This window comes from Girardinichthys multiradiatus, chromosome 20, assembly GCF_021462225.1.
Source record: "Girardinichthys multiradiatus isolate DD_20200921_A chromosome 20, DD_fGirMul_XY1, whole genome shotgun sequence".
NCBI classification, from domain to species: domain Eukaryota; kingdom Metazoa; phylum Chordata; class Actinopteri; order Cyprinodontiformes; family Goodeidae; genus Girardinichthys; species Girardinichthys multiradiatus.
Window position 1 is genome coordinate 48,501,821 of NC_061812.1, and position 17,441 is coordinate 48,519,261.

Below are 17,441 nucleotides of genomic sequence, written 5' to 3' on the forward strand. Positions count from 1 at the left end.
TGCTAGGGGGCATAAAGATTGGACTCTGGAGCAATGGAAGAAGGTCAAATGGTCTGATGAGTCCAGATTGATGGGTGAATAAGGGTAAGAAGAGAGGCAGGTGAAGTGATTCACCCATCATGCCTAGTGCCAACTGTACAAGCCTGTGGGGGCAGTGGTATGATCTGGGGTTGCTGCAGTTGGTCAGGTCTGGGTTCAGCAACGGTATGTGTTCAAAGAAAAAGGTCAACGGACTACCTGAATATACTGAATAACCAGGATATTCCATCAATGGATTTTGTCTTCCCTGATGGCACGGGCATATTCCAAGTTGACAATGTTAAGATTCATCGGGCTCGAATTGTGAGCGAGTTGTTCAGGGAGCATGAGACATCATTCTCACACATGGATTGGCCACCACAGAGTCCAGACCTTAACCCCTTTGAGAATCTTTGGGATGTGCTGAAGAAGGCTTTGTGCAGCGGTCAGACTATACCTCATGAATGCAAGATCTTGTTGAAACAATGCCACAGCGAATGCGTGGCGTAATTACAGCTAAAGACGGTCCAACGAAACATTAGTGTGTAACCTTTTTTTTTTTGGTAGCGACTTTTTTTTGGCTAGGCAGGGTATGTGTACTTTTGAGATATATATTTATATATATATATATATATATATATATATACTGCTCAAAAAAGTAAAGGGAACACTTAAACAACACAATATAACTCCAAGTAAATCAAACTTCTGTGAAATCAAACTGTCCACTTAGGAAGCAACACTGGTTGACAATCAATTTCACATGCTGTTGTGCAAATGGAATAGACAACAGGGGGAAATCTTTGGCGATTCGCAAGACACACTCAATAAAGGAGTGGTTCTGCAGGTGGGGACCACAGACCACTTCTCAGTACCTATGCTTTCTGGCTGATGTTTTGGTCACTTTTGAATGTTGGTGGTGCTTTCACACTCGTGGTCGCATGAGACGGACTCTACAACCCACACAAGTGGCTCAGGTAGTGCAGCTCATCCAGGATGGCACATCAATGCCAGCTGTGGCAAGAAGGTTTGCTGTGTCTGTCAGCGTAGTGTCCAGAGCCCGGAGGCGCTACCAGGAGACAGGCCAGTACACCAGGAGACATGGAGGAAGACCCAGCAGCGGGACCGCTACCTCCGCCTTTGTGCAAGGGGGAACGGGAGGAGCACTGCCAGAGGCCTGCAAAATGACCTCTAGCAGGCCACAAATGTGCATGTGTCTGCACAAACAGTTAAAAACCGACTCCATGAGGATGGTATGAGGGCCCGACGTCCACAAATGGGGGTTGTGCTCACAGCCCAACACTGTGCAGGATGGTTGGCATTTGCCAGAGAACACCAGGATTGGCAAATTTACCACTGGCGCCCTGTGTTCTTTACAGATGAAAGCAGGTTCACACTGAGAACATGTGACAGACGTGACATAGTCTGGATACATCGTGGAGACCAATCTGCTGCCTGCAACATCCTTCAGCATGACCGGTTTGGCAGTGGGTCAGTAATGGTGTGGGGTGGCATTTCTTTGGAGGGCTGCACGGTCCTCCATGAGCTCGCCAGAGGTAGCCTGACTGCCATTAGGTACTGAGATGAGATCCTCAGACCCCTTGTGAGACCATATGCTGGTGCGGTTGGCCCTGGGTTCCTCCAAATGCAGGCGAATGCTAGACCTCATCTGGCTGGAGTGTGTCAACAGTTCCTGCAAGATGAAGACATTGAAGCTATGGACTGTTCCGCCCGTTCCCCAGACCTGAATCCACCGTCTCATCAGGAGCATGCCCAGGTGTTGTAGGGAGGTCATACAAGAACGTGGAGGACACACACAATACTGAGCCTCGTTTTGACTTGTTTTAAAGATATTACATCAAAGTTGGATCAGCCTGTAGTGTGTTTTTCCACTTTAATTTTGTGTGTGACTCAAAGTCCAGGCCTCCATTGGTTAATAAGTTGATTTCCATTGATGATTTTTGTGTGATTTTGTTGTCAGCACATTCAACTTTGTACAGAACAAAGTATTCAATAAGAATATTTCATTAATTCAGATCTAGGATGTATTATTTGAGTGTTCCCTTTATTTTTTTGAGCAGTGTATATATATATATGTGTGTGTGTGTATGTACGTATGTACTCAGTAATATGTTATGTATGTTTTTTGCAGCAATGGAAGAGCTTGACGGAGATGAGGTCAGAGTGTCTTCCAGGGGACGATTTGCTGAAAGAGACATCGTCCAGGTGCTGAACTCAGGATACACTTTTCACCCCATCATTTTCAACATTTGTTTGCCAAAAAAGATTTCTTTAGTTACACTTTATATTGTATCATACATTGGGGAGAACAAGTATTTCATCCACAGCCAATATTGCAGGTTTTCCCACTTGTAAAGCACGTAGAAGTCTTTCATTTTTATCATAGATACTCTTCAATTTTTTAAAAATGTAAAGGTTCTAGAGGACAGATGTTTACACATGAACATTGTATTCATGGCAGGACCAAAAATCACCAAGATAAAGCTGCGTCCTTTCTACATATCCATGACATTTTATCTGTTTCTGTGGTGAAACCCAGACCCCCACAACATGGATCCACCTTTAGTTTTGGAATCAGGTTTTCTCTGGTTGTATGCTGCACATATTGGTTGCAAAGCTTTGAACAACATGTAAGTCAAGCAGCCACCTGCAGACTCATGAGCACCCAGTTGGACTAATTACCCAGCTGTATTAGGAGCAGATAAAATCATTCATTCTGAAATCTTCTACTTAATTTAGTCGGTGTTTATTCTTTACTTTACAATGTTTGAAAATAAAAATAATACCTGAATGTCATCTCTAAAGTATCACTGAAATATTCAACGTTACATTATTTTAACAGGAGTTGCTAAAAATTGGCTGCAAATCACATTTACTATTGTTTTACATAGTGATCTGATTTCTGTTAATTGGTTTTAGTAAAGTCTAGGTCTTCCTTTAAGATCTAAGACTTCATATGGTCTGCAAATGCTGAATAGAACATTGCACCCACCAATCAAAGAACACTATTTTTTCTCCTCCTATCCAGTTTGTTCCTTTCCGAGACTACATTGATCGGTCAGGGAACCAGGTTCTGAGCATGGCTCGACTGGCTAAGGATGTCCTTGCTGAGATCCCTGATCAGCTAATGTCTTTTATGAAGAGCCGCGGTATTGAACCACGGCCTCCACTGCCAGCCACCTCTGACCCTCCTTCAGTGTCCACCACCACTGGAAGCCCTGCTCCTGCTGCCAAACAAAGAAACTCTCATCCTTGACTGAGGGCAACAAACGGTGCAGAGCCAGCTTGAGCAAATGGAGGTGTGTGTGGGTATGTGTGGGTGTGTGTACAGGTGAGTGTGCAAGATGTATAACTTCAGAGGTTGATTGGCACAAACCAAATCCTTAAACTGAGCCTAATAAAAGGATGATGATGCTTTTTTTCCATTTTTTTAAAATAGATTTAGAATATCAGGGTAGAAAATAAATGGTTAAAATTTTTCTTTTTCTAAGGTGTGACTTCTTCAGCACCTAAAAACTAAACATTTTACCAGTGGAACATAGAATTCTGTCAGGAGGAACAGACTGCATTTGAAACCAAGGCTTCAAATACAAAGATTTTATTACTCAATCATTAAATTGATCTTTCTCAATGTAATATGTCTGGCAGACAGGTCTGCAACTCAGTCACTCTTGGTTCTGTTTCTGGTAGCTCCTGCAGAATCTAGAGAACTTGATTTGTTTTAGCAGGAAATGTAGACAGCAGTACGACCTTTGTCCTTGATTGTTTCATTTCAGGGTATTTTAAAGGATTGACTCAAGCTAAGATTAAGGAAGTACGAAAAATTTAAATGAGTGTTGTCCCACCTGGTTGCCAGCTTACATCAGTCCATATTATTACTTCAGAAAATAATTGCTGTATTTTGTGCTGGAAATTAAACTTTTAAAACACCTTGGTTCCTAAAAAAAGAGGAAATACTGACATAACAGAAAACTTTGTATTGATGTAGGTAGATATAAAATCTGTTTTTTGTTTTTGAATTTTGTGCTATTTAACTAAAATTCAAAGTAATCTATTTTAATGAAACATTAGAATCGTGTTTGTGGTCAGGGTGACTTGTCCAGAAAAGGGACATATGTTACAATAAACGGTGGTTGTTTTAATGCATCCTGCTATGGTCTTCTAATCTTAACAGCGTTGCACATTTTCAGCCATGTATAATTCACATTAAATCCTGTGTGTAGTACTTCAAGAAATGTTACTAAAAGGATTCTTTGTAACAGGTTTTGGGATCACATTTTCTTTTTTAATATTTTTACTCAATTGAAACATAAAAGGCTTCACACTCAGCTGTTAGATTACCAACGTGTGTGGTTTAAAAAATTTTGTGATCAGTCTAGAATAATCCAACCATGTATTTTGTTTTTTATGGTTGTCTAAATTAACCGTAGTCCTAAAGCTAAAACATGCATTGGAAGGTGCTTTTTTGTTTTTGTTTTCACAATTAAAATGAAAGTTTTAGGAATCTCGACTTGTGTTATAAGAACATTTCAGTGTAGAACAGTGTAGTTCAGGTTGGATCATTGTTTTAGATTTTGAAGTAGAGATCGATTGTAGTCCAGATTTGAAAAAAAAAAAAAAAAGGAAAATAGCCCTTTAGTTTAGCCCCAGCAGGGAGGTCTGAATCAGATATTAACCTTTGTGTAATTAGCAGCTATTGGTTATCCAATAAACTCCGGCTCCTTTTTTTTTCTAACAGGGTATCCAAAATGCTGCCACACAAATGATTTAAGGAGAGGGCATTTGACTGTCCATGTGACCGAGCTCGCCAGTCTGACAATCACTATCTATTAGTCGACTCTACCACCAAATTAGGTCAATTTAGGAAGTATTTCAGGGGTTCAAGCTTAAAGCACAAATCTTTACATTTAGGACTTGCAAGAACAGCACACCTAATTCACTGGACTAAGTCACATGTTGATACCAACCGGAGAGAGCTTCACGAGACACATGCTGGCTTCTTGTGAATCAGTCATAAGCTATACTTTGTGACCTTTTCAGAGTTTTCAGAATGTTAACTAAAGGAAAAGAATGAATGGGAATCTGATCAAGATGCTTCCTTGCTGGCTTCCATTGGAGGTTTTCTGAGCTGTGAGGAGTACCCAGAACAAACCCAGTACTCACTGGAGAGACTACACTCAACCACCACTTTATTAGGTACATCTGTTCAATTGCCCTTTAAACTCTAATAGTGAATTGGCCAATCACCTACATAGTGAGGACAATTAGCTTTAGTTCAAACTGATCATCACAATGGGGGAGAAGGAGGATTTAGAGATGACGCAGAGATTATGACTGAAGCTTGAGACTCTGACTCTAGTCGCACTTTGAAGGAACTATCCCTAATCCTGCACAAATTCGAACCATGAGTGAGAAGAACAGTGTAGTTTGTGGTGTAAGCCCCAACCGTTTTTCCCCACGAAAAACCCCCTTCTCTCCTTCCTGGTCTCCTCCTATTCGACATGCACGAGACTAAACACGCGCCTCAAGCTCATGCACGCTCCTCCGGAGAAAACAAGGCTTCATCGAGGGACTTTGTTTTCTTTGACATAAAAAATGGTCACATCTCGGGTGAATCATATTTAGGCAGTGGAGGTATCGCTACTTTCCATCAGGCTTCAGCTGCATGAAGCGGACACCTCACCCACGTGCTGGTTTGTGCCGTTGACATTTTCGTTTGTGCTGCTTTGGTTTCTGAGATATTGAAGATAATTTTTTAGGTCATCCAAAGGTCACCATCCCCCCATTTTGCTCCAAAACAAAACAGAGTAGTCTTTTTAGTGCTCCATTTGTGCTGGTTTGTGCTGCTTAAACTGTTGTTTGTGCTGCTTTCATTGCTGAGATATTATGAATTATAATTTCGGCCGATGATGTCACCATCCCCCCATTTTGCACCAAAACAAACCAGAATGGTCTACCTTTTTAGTACTCCGTTTGTGCCGCTTTTATTTATGACATATATAATTTTCTTTCAGGCCATCATTGACGACTTAAATTGATGACGTCTATGGTCTGCACTGGACATCAGCAAGCAATTATTAATTTCGTATTTTTATTTTATCATGCAAGCTAAATTGTGTTTCAGCCGCTGTTGTAAAATGTGTGCCTTCACATATTGTTTTGCACTTTTTTCCTTAATAAAGATTCTGATTTTTTTGTCTCATTTAAAGAAATGTGCTTTAGATGTCAATTAAGTCACCAATACATTTAGCTTTCTCCATAGTAATTTAATATTATCCTCTCTCAAATGGGGAAAAAAACCACCAGCTGCAGCCTACACATACCTTGCCCAAAACCTGACATGGTCTGCGACCGCTATGATGTAATGTTTATAATTTGTCTAACTGTTCTGTTATCACTTGAAAATGTTCTTTTAAAATAACTGCTTTTTTTGAAGGTGGTCTTAATAATCCTATTCACACCGTTGACTGTTATTTTCAGCAGATTCTGCAGCAAACAGGTAAAAAAAAGCTACGGCTGATAAGCTCGTGTGCGCTGGACAAAGCCAGAAGTGCACAGCATGTAGGTCATTGGATCAGAGTGCCTTTAACCAAGTAATTTACTTTTGTTTAAATAAAATTTGAAATGCATCAAGCTTTGATTTCTAATTCCTGACATTGAATGTAAGAATTTTTAAAAGAGCATTGAACGTTTGGCAACTTTGATATATGAAGTTCTCACACAGTGTCATAGGGATTGGCTTCACCCACGTAATGACCCCCACCACAATGAGCCAGTGAACTTGTTTTGGCGGTAGTGCAAGAGTAATTTTAAACTTCCCGTTCAAAATTTACCACTGAACAGTAGCTTTTAAAACATCAAATAGTGTGTTTTCTGAAAAAGTTACATCCTTAGAATTTTTACAACCCTCTGTCAAATTTGATTTTTGTACAAGGTAAGTAAACTAATGTTGAGGTTTTAGATAAAATACTGACTCACTGCTGCCACTGCAATCCAGCCCCCAATTAGCAGATATGTAAGGCATGGTTGCATAAAAATAAAATAACATAGTATAATTACAATCAAGCATAAATGGCATACAGATTTAAGAGAGAAGACTAATTTAAACAGAAGTTTTGAATTGTGATAGAATGCTGGAATATCAATGTTTTGTGGCTTCTGGGAGATTATATAGGCCAGAATAATATTTTGATTAATGCTAATCAAAGCCTTTTTATTCTTTAACTAGATGCCTTGACAGCCATCAATAGATAGGGATTCCCTTTTTGCAGTTCTCTGCACTTCAAAAGAGGCTATCCTTCTAAATGGCAAAATAGCCACTCCAGTTGCCACTATTTGGGCAGAATTAAGTCAGCAGCTGGAAACAAGGTGTCTCCAAAAGCCTTGTACACTTTTGTAAAGTCAAACAGAAACAACATCTGGTCATGTTTGGAGCCAGAGTTTGACTCTGACTCCAGTCGTCCTGGACAAGACGACTGCTCAGGTTTTCAGTTTGAAGTTCCGTTTGAGGAATGGATCAAATTTGTACCTGAGAAAGTGAAATATAATGACATGTTTTCATCATGCGGCAAAAGGGAATATATGATTTTGAAGCCTGGCACTTGGAGTCATGTAATTAACCATCTGATTTGGAAAAAGATCAAAATTACATGTACATTTGTGTTCCAGAGAGCAAAGGTTTATCCAACTGTCACAAGCAACTACATAGATATCAAAGGCTTCTGTAAAGAGTGTCAGGGGCATGTTAAAATGACATGTCAGAGAGTCAACAGCCCAATGGTGCTCCGGTGTTTCATCAAAGACACTGATATCTCCTTTATATATATGATATCCTCCACTGGGCAATCCAAAAGGTTCATGTCTGGAAACCTTCGTGTACAGATTTCAAAAGAGCTGTGTGAGGGCAGGATGGAGCCGGCTGTATGGAGGTCAGCGAAGGCATCAGATTTGAAGGGTGTTGGAGATCCTGAGCCAAGTCACCTTCCAACTTTGGCCACCCTGCAAAAAGCCAAGCAGGAGAGAAGCAATTTGGAATTAGGTAACAAAGATCCCATTTTGTCTTTGCACTTATTTAAATATAGCACACTTCACAGTGGTAGTATAAAAGACATTGGTCTGGACAAGTTCTTTTACCACTATTGGAGTCCAACTTAGCTACATGTTTAGAAGGCATTGTCCAAAAAATGCCCTGCGGTAGTTTGCTTTGATGCAACTGGCTCAGTTGTGAGAAGACTGGTGACACCAAATGGTACCTCTGGGCACATCTTGTTATATTCAAAGCGTTCTGACAGGGGACAACTGCTCAGATCCAGCAGTGCAAGTGCTGTCAGAAAGACACGACGTTAATGCAATTGCAACATGGCTGACAGAATGGCTTCATACAGGTGCTGCTGTACCAAAGGAAGCCGTGAGTGACTTTTCTCTGGCTATTGTTGGTGCTCTGGTGAAGGAATACACTCCTTACCCCGATCTGAAGACGCTTCAATCACAGTTCTTGTACCATGCAAAACAGTTAACACATGCCATCACTATGGTGGCCCTCAGTGAGGAAGAGCGTGATGATAGTTCTGGAGTCTCTCTCGAATCAGAGAGGTGGAAAAAATATCTAAAAATCCAGATCACAGAAGATTCCATTATCATTCCAGCTGAAGACACAAGGAAGCGCATCAAGTGGATCCTTTTGATGAGATCCAGACTGACCTACGAGACTGGGTATCAAACATATGCAAGGAGAGCAGGTCACTTGCTGCAGCCAACGGGGATAGGGATAACATCCATTTCCTCCCAGTTATTGTTCCACACATAAGACTTGCAAGTTACTTACCACTTTGGACAGAAGTAGTGGTCCCCCTCTTCAAAAGCACCAGCCTCACAGCAAGCTCAGCCACTGTTGAAGCAGAATTCAGAAATGTAAAACATGGACTTTTTAAACACGAGAACTGGCCCATTCGAGTTGATCGCTTTATTTCTCGTCATCTTTCCTTTATTGAAGGAAATATGTGGATTTGTTCTGCAAAAGCAAAAAATGATGAGGAAACATCTGGATTAGCAAAAGTTACCGAAACAAACTCTGCATCCATGACTACCCACATTGCTGAAGCCAAGAGAAGAAAGGATTCTCACTATTCTATGGAATCCGATGAAACCACAAACATTCCTCCAACAGATGAAGACGTGGTTCAAAACTGGAGGGGACTGATTCTTCCACCCAAAAATAGAAGAGGACTTCTTATCTCACTTCCTGCACTGAATGCCTCCATGCAAATCCATCTTTTGGGGCAAAAAGAGTGAAATTGGGACTATTAAAAAATGGAAGACTGCATCAACCTATTAGAGTTGGGAAATCAACCATTTCTGTGCTGAACACGTGCATTTAATGCGTTTTGTCAGTGGTTATTCTCTGCTTTCTGTGACAGCTCAGCATTTCAAAATGTTGTAAGGAACGACAGTAACTACCTCACCTTGCATCTGGTGAAAACTATTGCTACAGATGGAGTGACCCCAAAGATATATTCACAGAGGGCAGAGCTGCTTAGTGCAATGTCTGAAAAAATCCAGTTGAGGTCTGGTGCCCACCAAATCAATGCGCAGTGCAATATCTCCACGGTCATTGGAAAAACAATGAGAAATGTATCAAGTGTTTACCTCTCAAAACACTGCTCTCCACAGTACTGCCAGCTAAACAAAGGAACACCAAGGGAAGTACCATTTCTTTCTCCTGACATTTCTGTCCTGATGAACTCTGGCATGGCTCAGCTTGACACTTCAGTGGAAAACGGATTCTTCCTTCCGGAGTCTCTCTGCCTTTGCCCACTACAGAATGAATAAGAATGTCCAGTTGAATTCAAAACAGGAGCCAGCACCTCAGGAAAAATGCTCTCTGCTGGAACTGCTACTCACAGCTGCAGCATTGGAGAAATAACATGGATTGAAACTGACCTTGCAAACACAACTCAATTTCCTTTGAGTGAATTTCCCTCCATTGTGGGTCTCCAAGGAAAGACATTCACTTTGAGAGGAGTCGTTGCTTTTAAGGGAAGCTTGACTAAAAATGGTCTGGGACATTACACTGCATACTGCCATAGAGCTCCATGTGTGTGGGAGCTTTATGATGACCTGGGAAATGTAGTGAAGACAGTGTCTGAAAAGAAAAAAACACAACTAGCATTATTCACAGCAGATTGAATGCTGTGAATGAACACATTTTGGGGAGAAAGTTTTGAGAAGCCCAGATCAAAGGCAAATACTTTTTGCCATGGTTTTAATATTCCTCACTGGAAATAGGTTCTGTTTTTTGTGACAAGTTCTTAGATGGCAAAGTATGCCATATTTTACCTGTGGTGATTTATGGAAACATTTTAGTTTGAGATAATGTTTCAACTACATCTCACAAAAAGGAAGTTTGTATACCTGTTGTATACAGAGCAGTAGAGATTAATGTCCGATCATTATCAAGTCACTTTTTTTCCTTTTGTTGTTACCATATAGCGGTGTGGAAAAAAACACATTTTCATTTTGGGATAACAGAATTTTCAATTGTTAACATAAAGTTAACAATCAACCAATCAAAGTCAAGTCCTCATCCTTCTCCAGCCAATCATCCTTCAAGCTTCGCTTTAAAAGACCTTCATTTATGGAACCACCCGATCTTCAACCGAGCCTCGACCCTCCTCCACCCCATCTCCTCCATCCGGTTTCCAAACTCCTCCATGCTGCCTTACCTCCTCAGGCCTCCACTCCACCACCAGTCGGATCCCAGGGGGAAGACATTTCTAATTCTAATTCTAAGATGTTCATCCAAGCTCACATCATTCTCGGCATTCAGGTCTTCCTCCGGGGTCCTAGCGCCAAAGAAATAAACTTTCGCTAATAAACATTTCTAATTGTCATCCGTGTTTTCCTCATTTCTAAGTCTTTACAGGTTGAAATTGGGGGATGGTGACCTTTGGATGACCTAAACAATAATCTTCAATATCTTAGAAACCAAATCAGCACAAACGGAGCACTAACCGCTCAATCTATTTGCTAGAATGTTTCATGTGGGTGGGGTGTCAGCTTCACGAAGCTTTGTACTTCGGCAGCCACGCTGTTCTGTTTACATACCCTGTCGAGCACACGCTAGAGTATGGAAGCAAATGTGTCCCAAGATTCAAATTAAAACGGATTAATACATTTCTGTTTCATTTTCAAAATGAAGCTGCATTTTTTGACTCAATAAATAAAATGAAAAATAAATCATTCAAACTGCATTTTCATTTTCTTCTCCAAGACTGCTCAATTTGTAAATTAATTAAAATGATAAATAAAATGACGTTTAACGTTTCATTTTCAAAAGATGTCCCAGCAAAAAGGTACCAAAATTCATTTTGAAATGTCAAATTTGAAAATTAAAATCTATTAACAGAAATACTTTTTCATTTTAAAGTCATAGCTGCATTTTTTGACTCATGAATAAAATTACTAATAGATCATCCAAACTGCATTTTCATTTTCTTCTTCAAGACTGCTCATTGTGTAACACAACTAAAGAGCAAACTAAGAGGAAAATGCTTTTTCATTTTCATGCCTTCTCCTCCAAAAAGTGTTCCATAAATCAATTTGACTTCGCAATTCCTAGCGGCGTAGGAGAGTGACGTCCGTGGCAACTCTTCTTCTCCTGCTCCTGACCGCACCATTACTCATCTTGTACGTTAGGGAGGGGTGTGCATTGCTCCAGAGACGAAATGAGAGCACAAAGATTGTGTTCAGAGACAGTGGGAAATCACCATGTCCAAATCTGTTGCAGAGCTGCTAAGAATCACAATCAGAGAAGCTTTATTGCCAAGTACGTTTTTGGACATACAAGGAATTTGTTTTGGCATAGTCGGTGCAATACAGTACTCAGATTAAGCCACAGCTGCCCTGGAACGGCAACAAGAGCTAATAGTATGTTTCTGCAGACCGGAAACCCCAGTTTCAGTCCTGCACCTTCAGACATGCAGTTCTAGACTGCTTGTTTTTACGACAGTGCCATCTGAAAATGAAAATGCAGTTCGAATAATTAATTTTTTATTTTATTTATGAGTCACAAAATGCAGCTTCATTTTCAAAATGAAAAACCATTTCTATTAATCCATTTTAATTTGAATATAGGGACACATTTGCTTCCATACTAGAGGAACTGCTGCTTAGCAAAGGCTCTGCCCCTCGTTCTGCCATTGGCAGAGAAAAGTCGTCCCGTGTTGTCCTCAGTTCACTGCTTATTCCTACTGAAAAAGGCCTGAACTCACTCGATTGCGCAATCAACGTACATCCTTTAGTTCATAATACATTGTGTAAAAATCATTTTTCTTAACCACACAAAAATTAATTCAGGTGTAGTTCCTTTAATTGCTAAAATATAAGACTTCAGACTCGACTTAGACTTGTGCCCTAAAGACTTGAGACTTGACTTGGACCAGTTTTTATCTCATGTAATGAAGAGCGAAGGGAAGTCTGTATGTGAGTCACAGACTGCTGCTGCTATTACTGTAAAATGACGAGCTTGATTATGAGCCAGTGACTTTGATGGATTATTTGGGATGTTAATGACTCATAGAAATCTGTTTGTGTTAGCTGTAGCTTCATAAAATTGACTACATAAATGTCTCTCCAAATGAATGCTGCATTAAATGACTTTGAATCATTTCAGAACAAAATAAACATAACTCACCTCTCACATTCTCTTGCTGCTAAGCTAGCTGCATTAGTCAATGCAAAGAAAAAAAGCACTGATTTATTCAGAAATTCAACATTAACGGGTTCTAATCTCCATCCATTTTCTATACCCATAGGGTCAGAGCGGAGCTGGTGTCTATCTCCAGCGGTCATTAGGTGAGAGGCAGGGTACACCCTTGACAGGTCTCCAGTGTATCAAAGGACAAACAACCATCCACACAAACCTAAGATCAAGGTTTGTGTGGATGGACCTTCTTGCTGAAAGGCAACAGTGCTTCCAACTGTGCCACCTTGCAGCCCTGGTTTTCATTTATTTCTCTTAAGTCCTTAAAGCATAAATGCGTATTTATATTTCAGTAGAGGTAATATAACATTTGATCCATTTTTGAAATACTATAAAACAGTCATTAGTAGATTGTTGGATGGTAAATTAAATATTAATAGGTAAATGTTAAAAAATATTAACAAATTCAAAGATCATTTCTAAATGTTCATATAATAATTTAGGCCTAAGGACAAACAGTACAAGTTTAAAATCCTAACTTACAGCGATGCAGGATTAGAGGTAATGTACAGGTCCTTCTCAAAATATTAGCATATTGTGATAAAGTTCATTATTTTCCATAATGTCATGATGAAAATTTAACATTCATATATTTTAGATTCATTGCACACTAACTGAAATATTTCAGGTCTTTTATTGTCTTAATACAGATGATTGTGGCATACAGCTCATGAAAACCCGAAATTCCTATCTCACAAAATTAGCATATTTCATCCGACCAATAAAAGAAAAGTGTTTTTAATACAAGAAAACGTCAACCTTCAAATAATCATGTACAGTTATGCACTCAATACTTGGTCGGGAATCCTATTGCAGAAATGACTGCTTCAATGCGGCGTGGCATGGAGGCAATCAGCCTGTGGCACTGCTGAGGTCTTATGGAGGCCCAGGATGCATCGATAGCGGCCTTTAGCTCATCCAGAGTGTTGGGTCTTGAGACTCTCAATGTTCTCTTCACAATATCCCACAGATTCTCTATGGGGTTCAGGTCAGGAGAGTTGGCAGGCCAATTGAGCACAGTGATACCATGGTCAGTAAACCATTTACCAGTGGTTTTGGCACTGTGAGCAGGTGCCAGGTCGTGCTGAAAAATGAAATCTTCATCTCCATAAAGCTTTTCAGCAGATGGAAGCATGAAGTGCTCCAAAATCTCCTGATAGCTAGCTGCATTGACCCTGCCCTTGATAAAACACAGTGGACCAACACCAGCAGCTGACACGACACCCCAGACCATCACTGACTGTGGGTACTTGACACTGGACTTCTGGCATTTTGGCATTTCCTTCTCCCCAGTCTTCCTCCAGACTCTGGCAACTTGATTTCCGAATGACATGCAGAATTTGCTTTCATCCGAAAAAAGTACTTTGGACCACTGAGCAACAGTCCAGTGCTGCTTCTCTGTAGCCCAGGTCAGGCGCTTCTGCCGCTGTTTCTGGTTCAAAAGTGGCTTGACCTGGGGAATGTAGCACCTGTAGCCCATTTCCTGCACACGCCTGTGCACGGTGGCTCTGGATGTTTCTACTCCAGACTCAGTCCACTGCTTCCGCAGGTCCCCCAAGGTCTGGAATCGGCCCTTCCTCGGGGTCCGGTCACCTCTTCTCGTTGTGCAGCGTTTTCTGCCACACTTTTTCCTTCCCACAGACTTCCCACTGAGGTGCCTTGATACAGCACTCGGGGAACAGCCTATTTGTTCAGAAATTTCTTTCTGTGTCTTACCCTCTTGCTTGAGGGTGTCAATAGTGGCCTTCTGGACAGCAGTCAGGTCGGCAGTCTTACCCATGATTGGGGTTTTGAGTGATGAACCAGGCTGGGAGTTTTAAAGGCCTCAGGAATCTTTTGCAGGTGTTTAGAGTTAACTCGTTGATTCAGATGATTAGGTTCATAGCTCGTTTAGAGACCCTTTTAATGATATGCTAATTTTGTGAGATAGGAATTTCGGGTTTTCATGAGCTGTATGCCAAAATCATCCGTATTAAGACAATAAAAGACCTGAAATATTTCAGTTAGTGTGCAATGGATCTAAAATATATGAATGTTAAATTTTCATCATGACATTATGGAAAATAATGAACTTTATCACAATATGCTAATATTTTGATAAGGACCTGTAGATGTCATGAATTTGATGAGAAACTGCTTATTTCAGTCATTAGAGACCTGAGACTTGACTCTGACTGGCCCCTCAAAAACTTGGGACGTAACTTAGACTTGAAAAAAATGACTTGTGAACATTTCTGACTGAGTGTGGAATGCTTTTTGGTGCCAGATGGATTCCTGAGTCTTTTAAAACCTACTGATCTACAGAAATTTAGATTTAGAACCATCTCTTAGATCCACAGCGAATGGCCCAAAAAACTGAACAATATCCTTTGAGCAGCTGCTGCATGGACAAAAATGCCGTGTTGAGGTCAGAGGAGGTGAAGCACACTGGTTTGAGTAGATGAAAAGGCCACAGAAACTCAAATAACCACTCATTATAACTAAGGTACAGTATGTGGAACAACATCTTGGAATGCACAACATCGAAGAGATGGGCTACAACACCAGGCAACCACATCAGTTGCCATGTCTTTCAGCCAAAGGCTGGAAAATGAGCCTCACCACATCCATCCCTTTATGACGAATATAGAGACCTGATGCCTGCTTCCAGAAGGATAATGTACCAAAATGGGACCAGTCTAGTATTAACTAGGTGTACCTAATAATATGGCCAGTTAGTGTATACTACAGGTATATCTCTAGAAATTATATAAACGTAAAAACATAAAACAGTTCAATACTTTTGGTCACTAATTTCAGAAAGTGAAACTCATAGATTTTTTACACAGAGTGAAATGTTTCAACCCTTTATTTGTTATAATTTTGATCATTATGGCTCAAACATTATGAAAACCCAAAATACAATCTCAGAAATTTAGAATAGTTCATAAGATCAATTAAAAGGGATAAGATCAATTAAAAGGTTGCTTCCTTTAGGTCATCTGCATTGTTGTCGCTACTGTCTCTCATCTTCTTCTTGACAATACTCACTAGATCTAATGGGGTCAGGCCTGTTTGCTGGTCAATCAAGCAATAGCACCATGGTCAATGAACCAGCTTTTTGTACCTTTGGCAGTGTGGCCAGGTTCCAAGTACTGCTGGAAAATGAAATCAGCGTTTCCATAAAGCTTGTCAGCAGAAGGAAACTTGAAGTGTTCTAAAATGTCCTGGTAGATGGCTGTGTTGAATGTGGACTTCAGAAAAACCCAGTGGAACACCACCAGCAGATGACATGGCCCCCGAAACCATCACTTACTGTGGAAACCTCACACTGGACTTCAAGCAACAGGGATTCTTTGCCTCTCCACTCTTCCTCCACTCTGGGACCTCAGTTTCCAAATGAAATATACATTTTACTTTCATTTGTAAAGAGGACTTTGGACCACTGAGCAACAATCCAGTCTCTGGTTCAGAAGTGGTTTGACACAAGGAATGCAAATTGTAGACCATGTCCAGGATTTGTCTATGCATTGTGGCTCTTGGTGCCCTGACTACACCCTCAGTCCACTCCTTGTGAAGCTCTCCCAAATTCTTGAAAGGACTTTTCTTGACAATCCTTTAAAGGCTGCAGTTATCCCTGTTACTAACACACCTTTTCCTACCACATGTTTTTCTTCCACTCAATTTTCCATGAATATGCTTGGAGACAGCACTCTGTGAACAACCAGTTTTTTGAGCAATGACCTTTCGTGCCTTCCCCTCCTTATGAAGGGAGTAAATGAATGCCTTCTGGACCTCTATCCACTCAGCAGTCTTCCCCATGATAGTACAGCCTACTGACCCAGACTGAGACCATTTAGAGGCTCAGGAAAACTTTGCAGGTGTATTGAGTTAATTAGCTGATTAAGGTGTGACATTATGAGTTTCCAATATTTAACTTTTCCCAATATTTAAATTTCTGAGACAGATTTCAAATGAGCAACAAAAAATATTGTACCTTTTCACAATATTCAAATTTGTTTTAGATTTACCTGTATTTTCCCCTGTGACCTTGGAATACTTTGGCATTTCTCAGATTGAGCTAGAGAGAGTCAGTGTGGGGAGGGACCTCTGGGTTTTCTTCCTCAGCCTATTACCTATCTGACCCAATACTTGATACACAATAATGGATGAATTTTCATCTTTTAACTCTATCCCATAAATTAGGCTACGAAGACCATTGACATAGGCCTAATGGGCATTTGCCTAAGGTGGCAACTGGTGGAGGAGGTGTTGCTGGAAGAACTCCAAATAAATGAAATAAAATACATAATAGTACCAATGTGCAACACTGACTGGAGCGGTTTGCTCATGTGCTGTATGGAATATAAAAAATCCGAATATAAACAATAAAAACCATGCCCCCCTGTGCCCCCTGTAATTATTTGATGGGCCCCCCACTGCTGTCAATAAAATGCACTGAAAACTAAACCTACCTATCAATGCACAACAATCAGCTGATCTAATGTAACTAGATAAAGAAATGTTTAACTGAATTCACTTTTAGGTTTTGTTTTAGGGTATGATAGAATTATACTTTCTGTCATAGAGTGAATGTTAACCTTTCTGACATTTTTCTTTGAGTTACAGTTTAGCTAAATAACTTTAGCGGGTGGGCCCTGTT

At 40.4% G+C, this 17,441-nt stretch overlaps 1 protein-coding gene across 2 annotated transcripts in view; it reads left to right on the forward strand.

Annotated features, from left to right (window-relative positions):
- The window catches only part of LOC124857578 (copine-9-like), a 347,174-nt gene extending 340,763 nt beyond the window's left edge, over positions 1 to 6,411 (forward strand). The window contains exons 20-22 of one of the 2 annotated variants that reach the window (XM_047348904.1): positions 2,171 to 2,244; positions 3,068 to 3,338; positions 6,054 to 6,411. In XM_047348904.1, the coding sequence (XP_047204860.1) occupies positions 2,171 to 2,244; positions 3,068 to 3,295 (302 nt within the window). In that variant the 3' untranslated portion in view covers positions 3,296 to 3,338; positions 6,054 to 6,411. Of the gene's footprint in view, positions 1 to 2,170; positions 2,245 to 3,067; positions 4,303 to 6,053 lie in introns of those variants that run through there. The other variant, XM_047348903.1, reaches the window with a different exon arrangement.
- Positions 6,412 to 17,441: the final 11,030 nt, after the last annotated feature.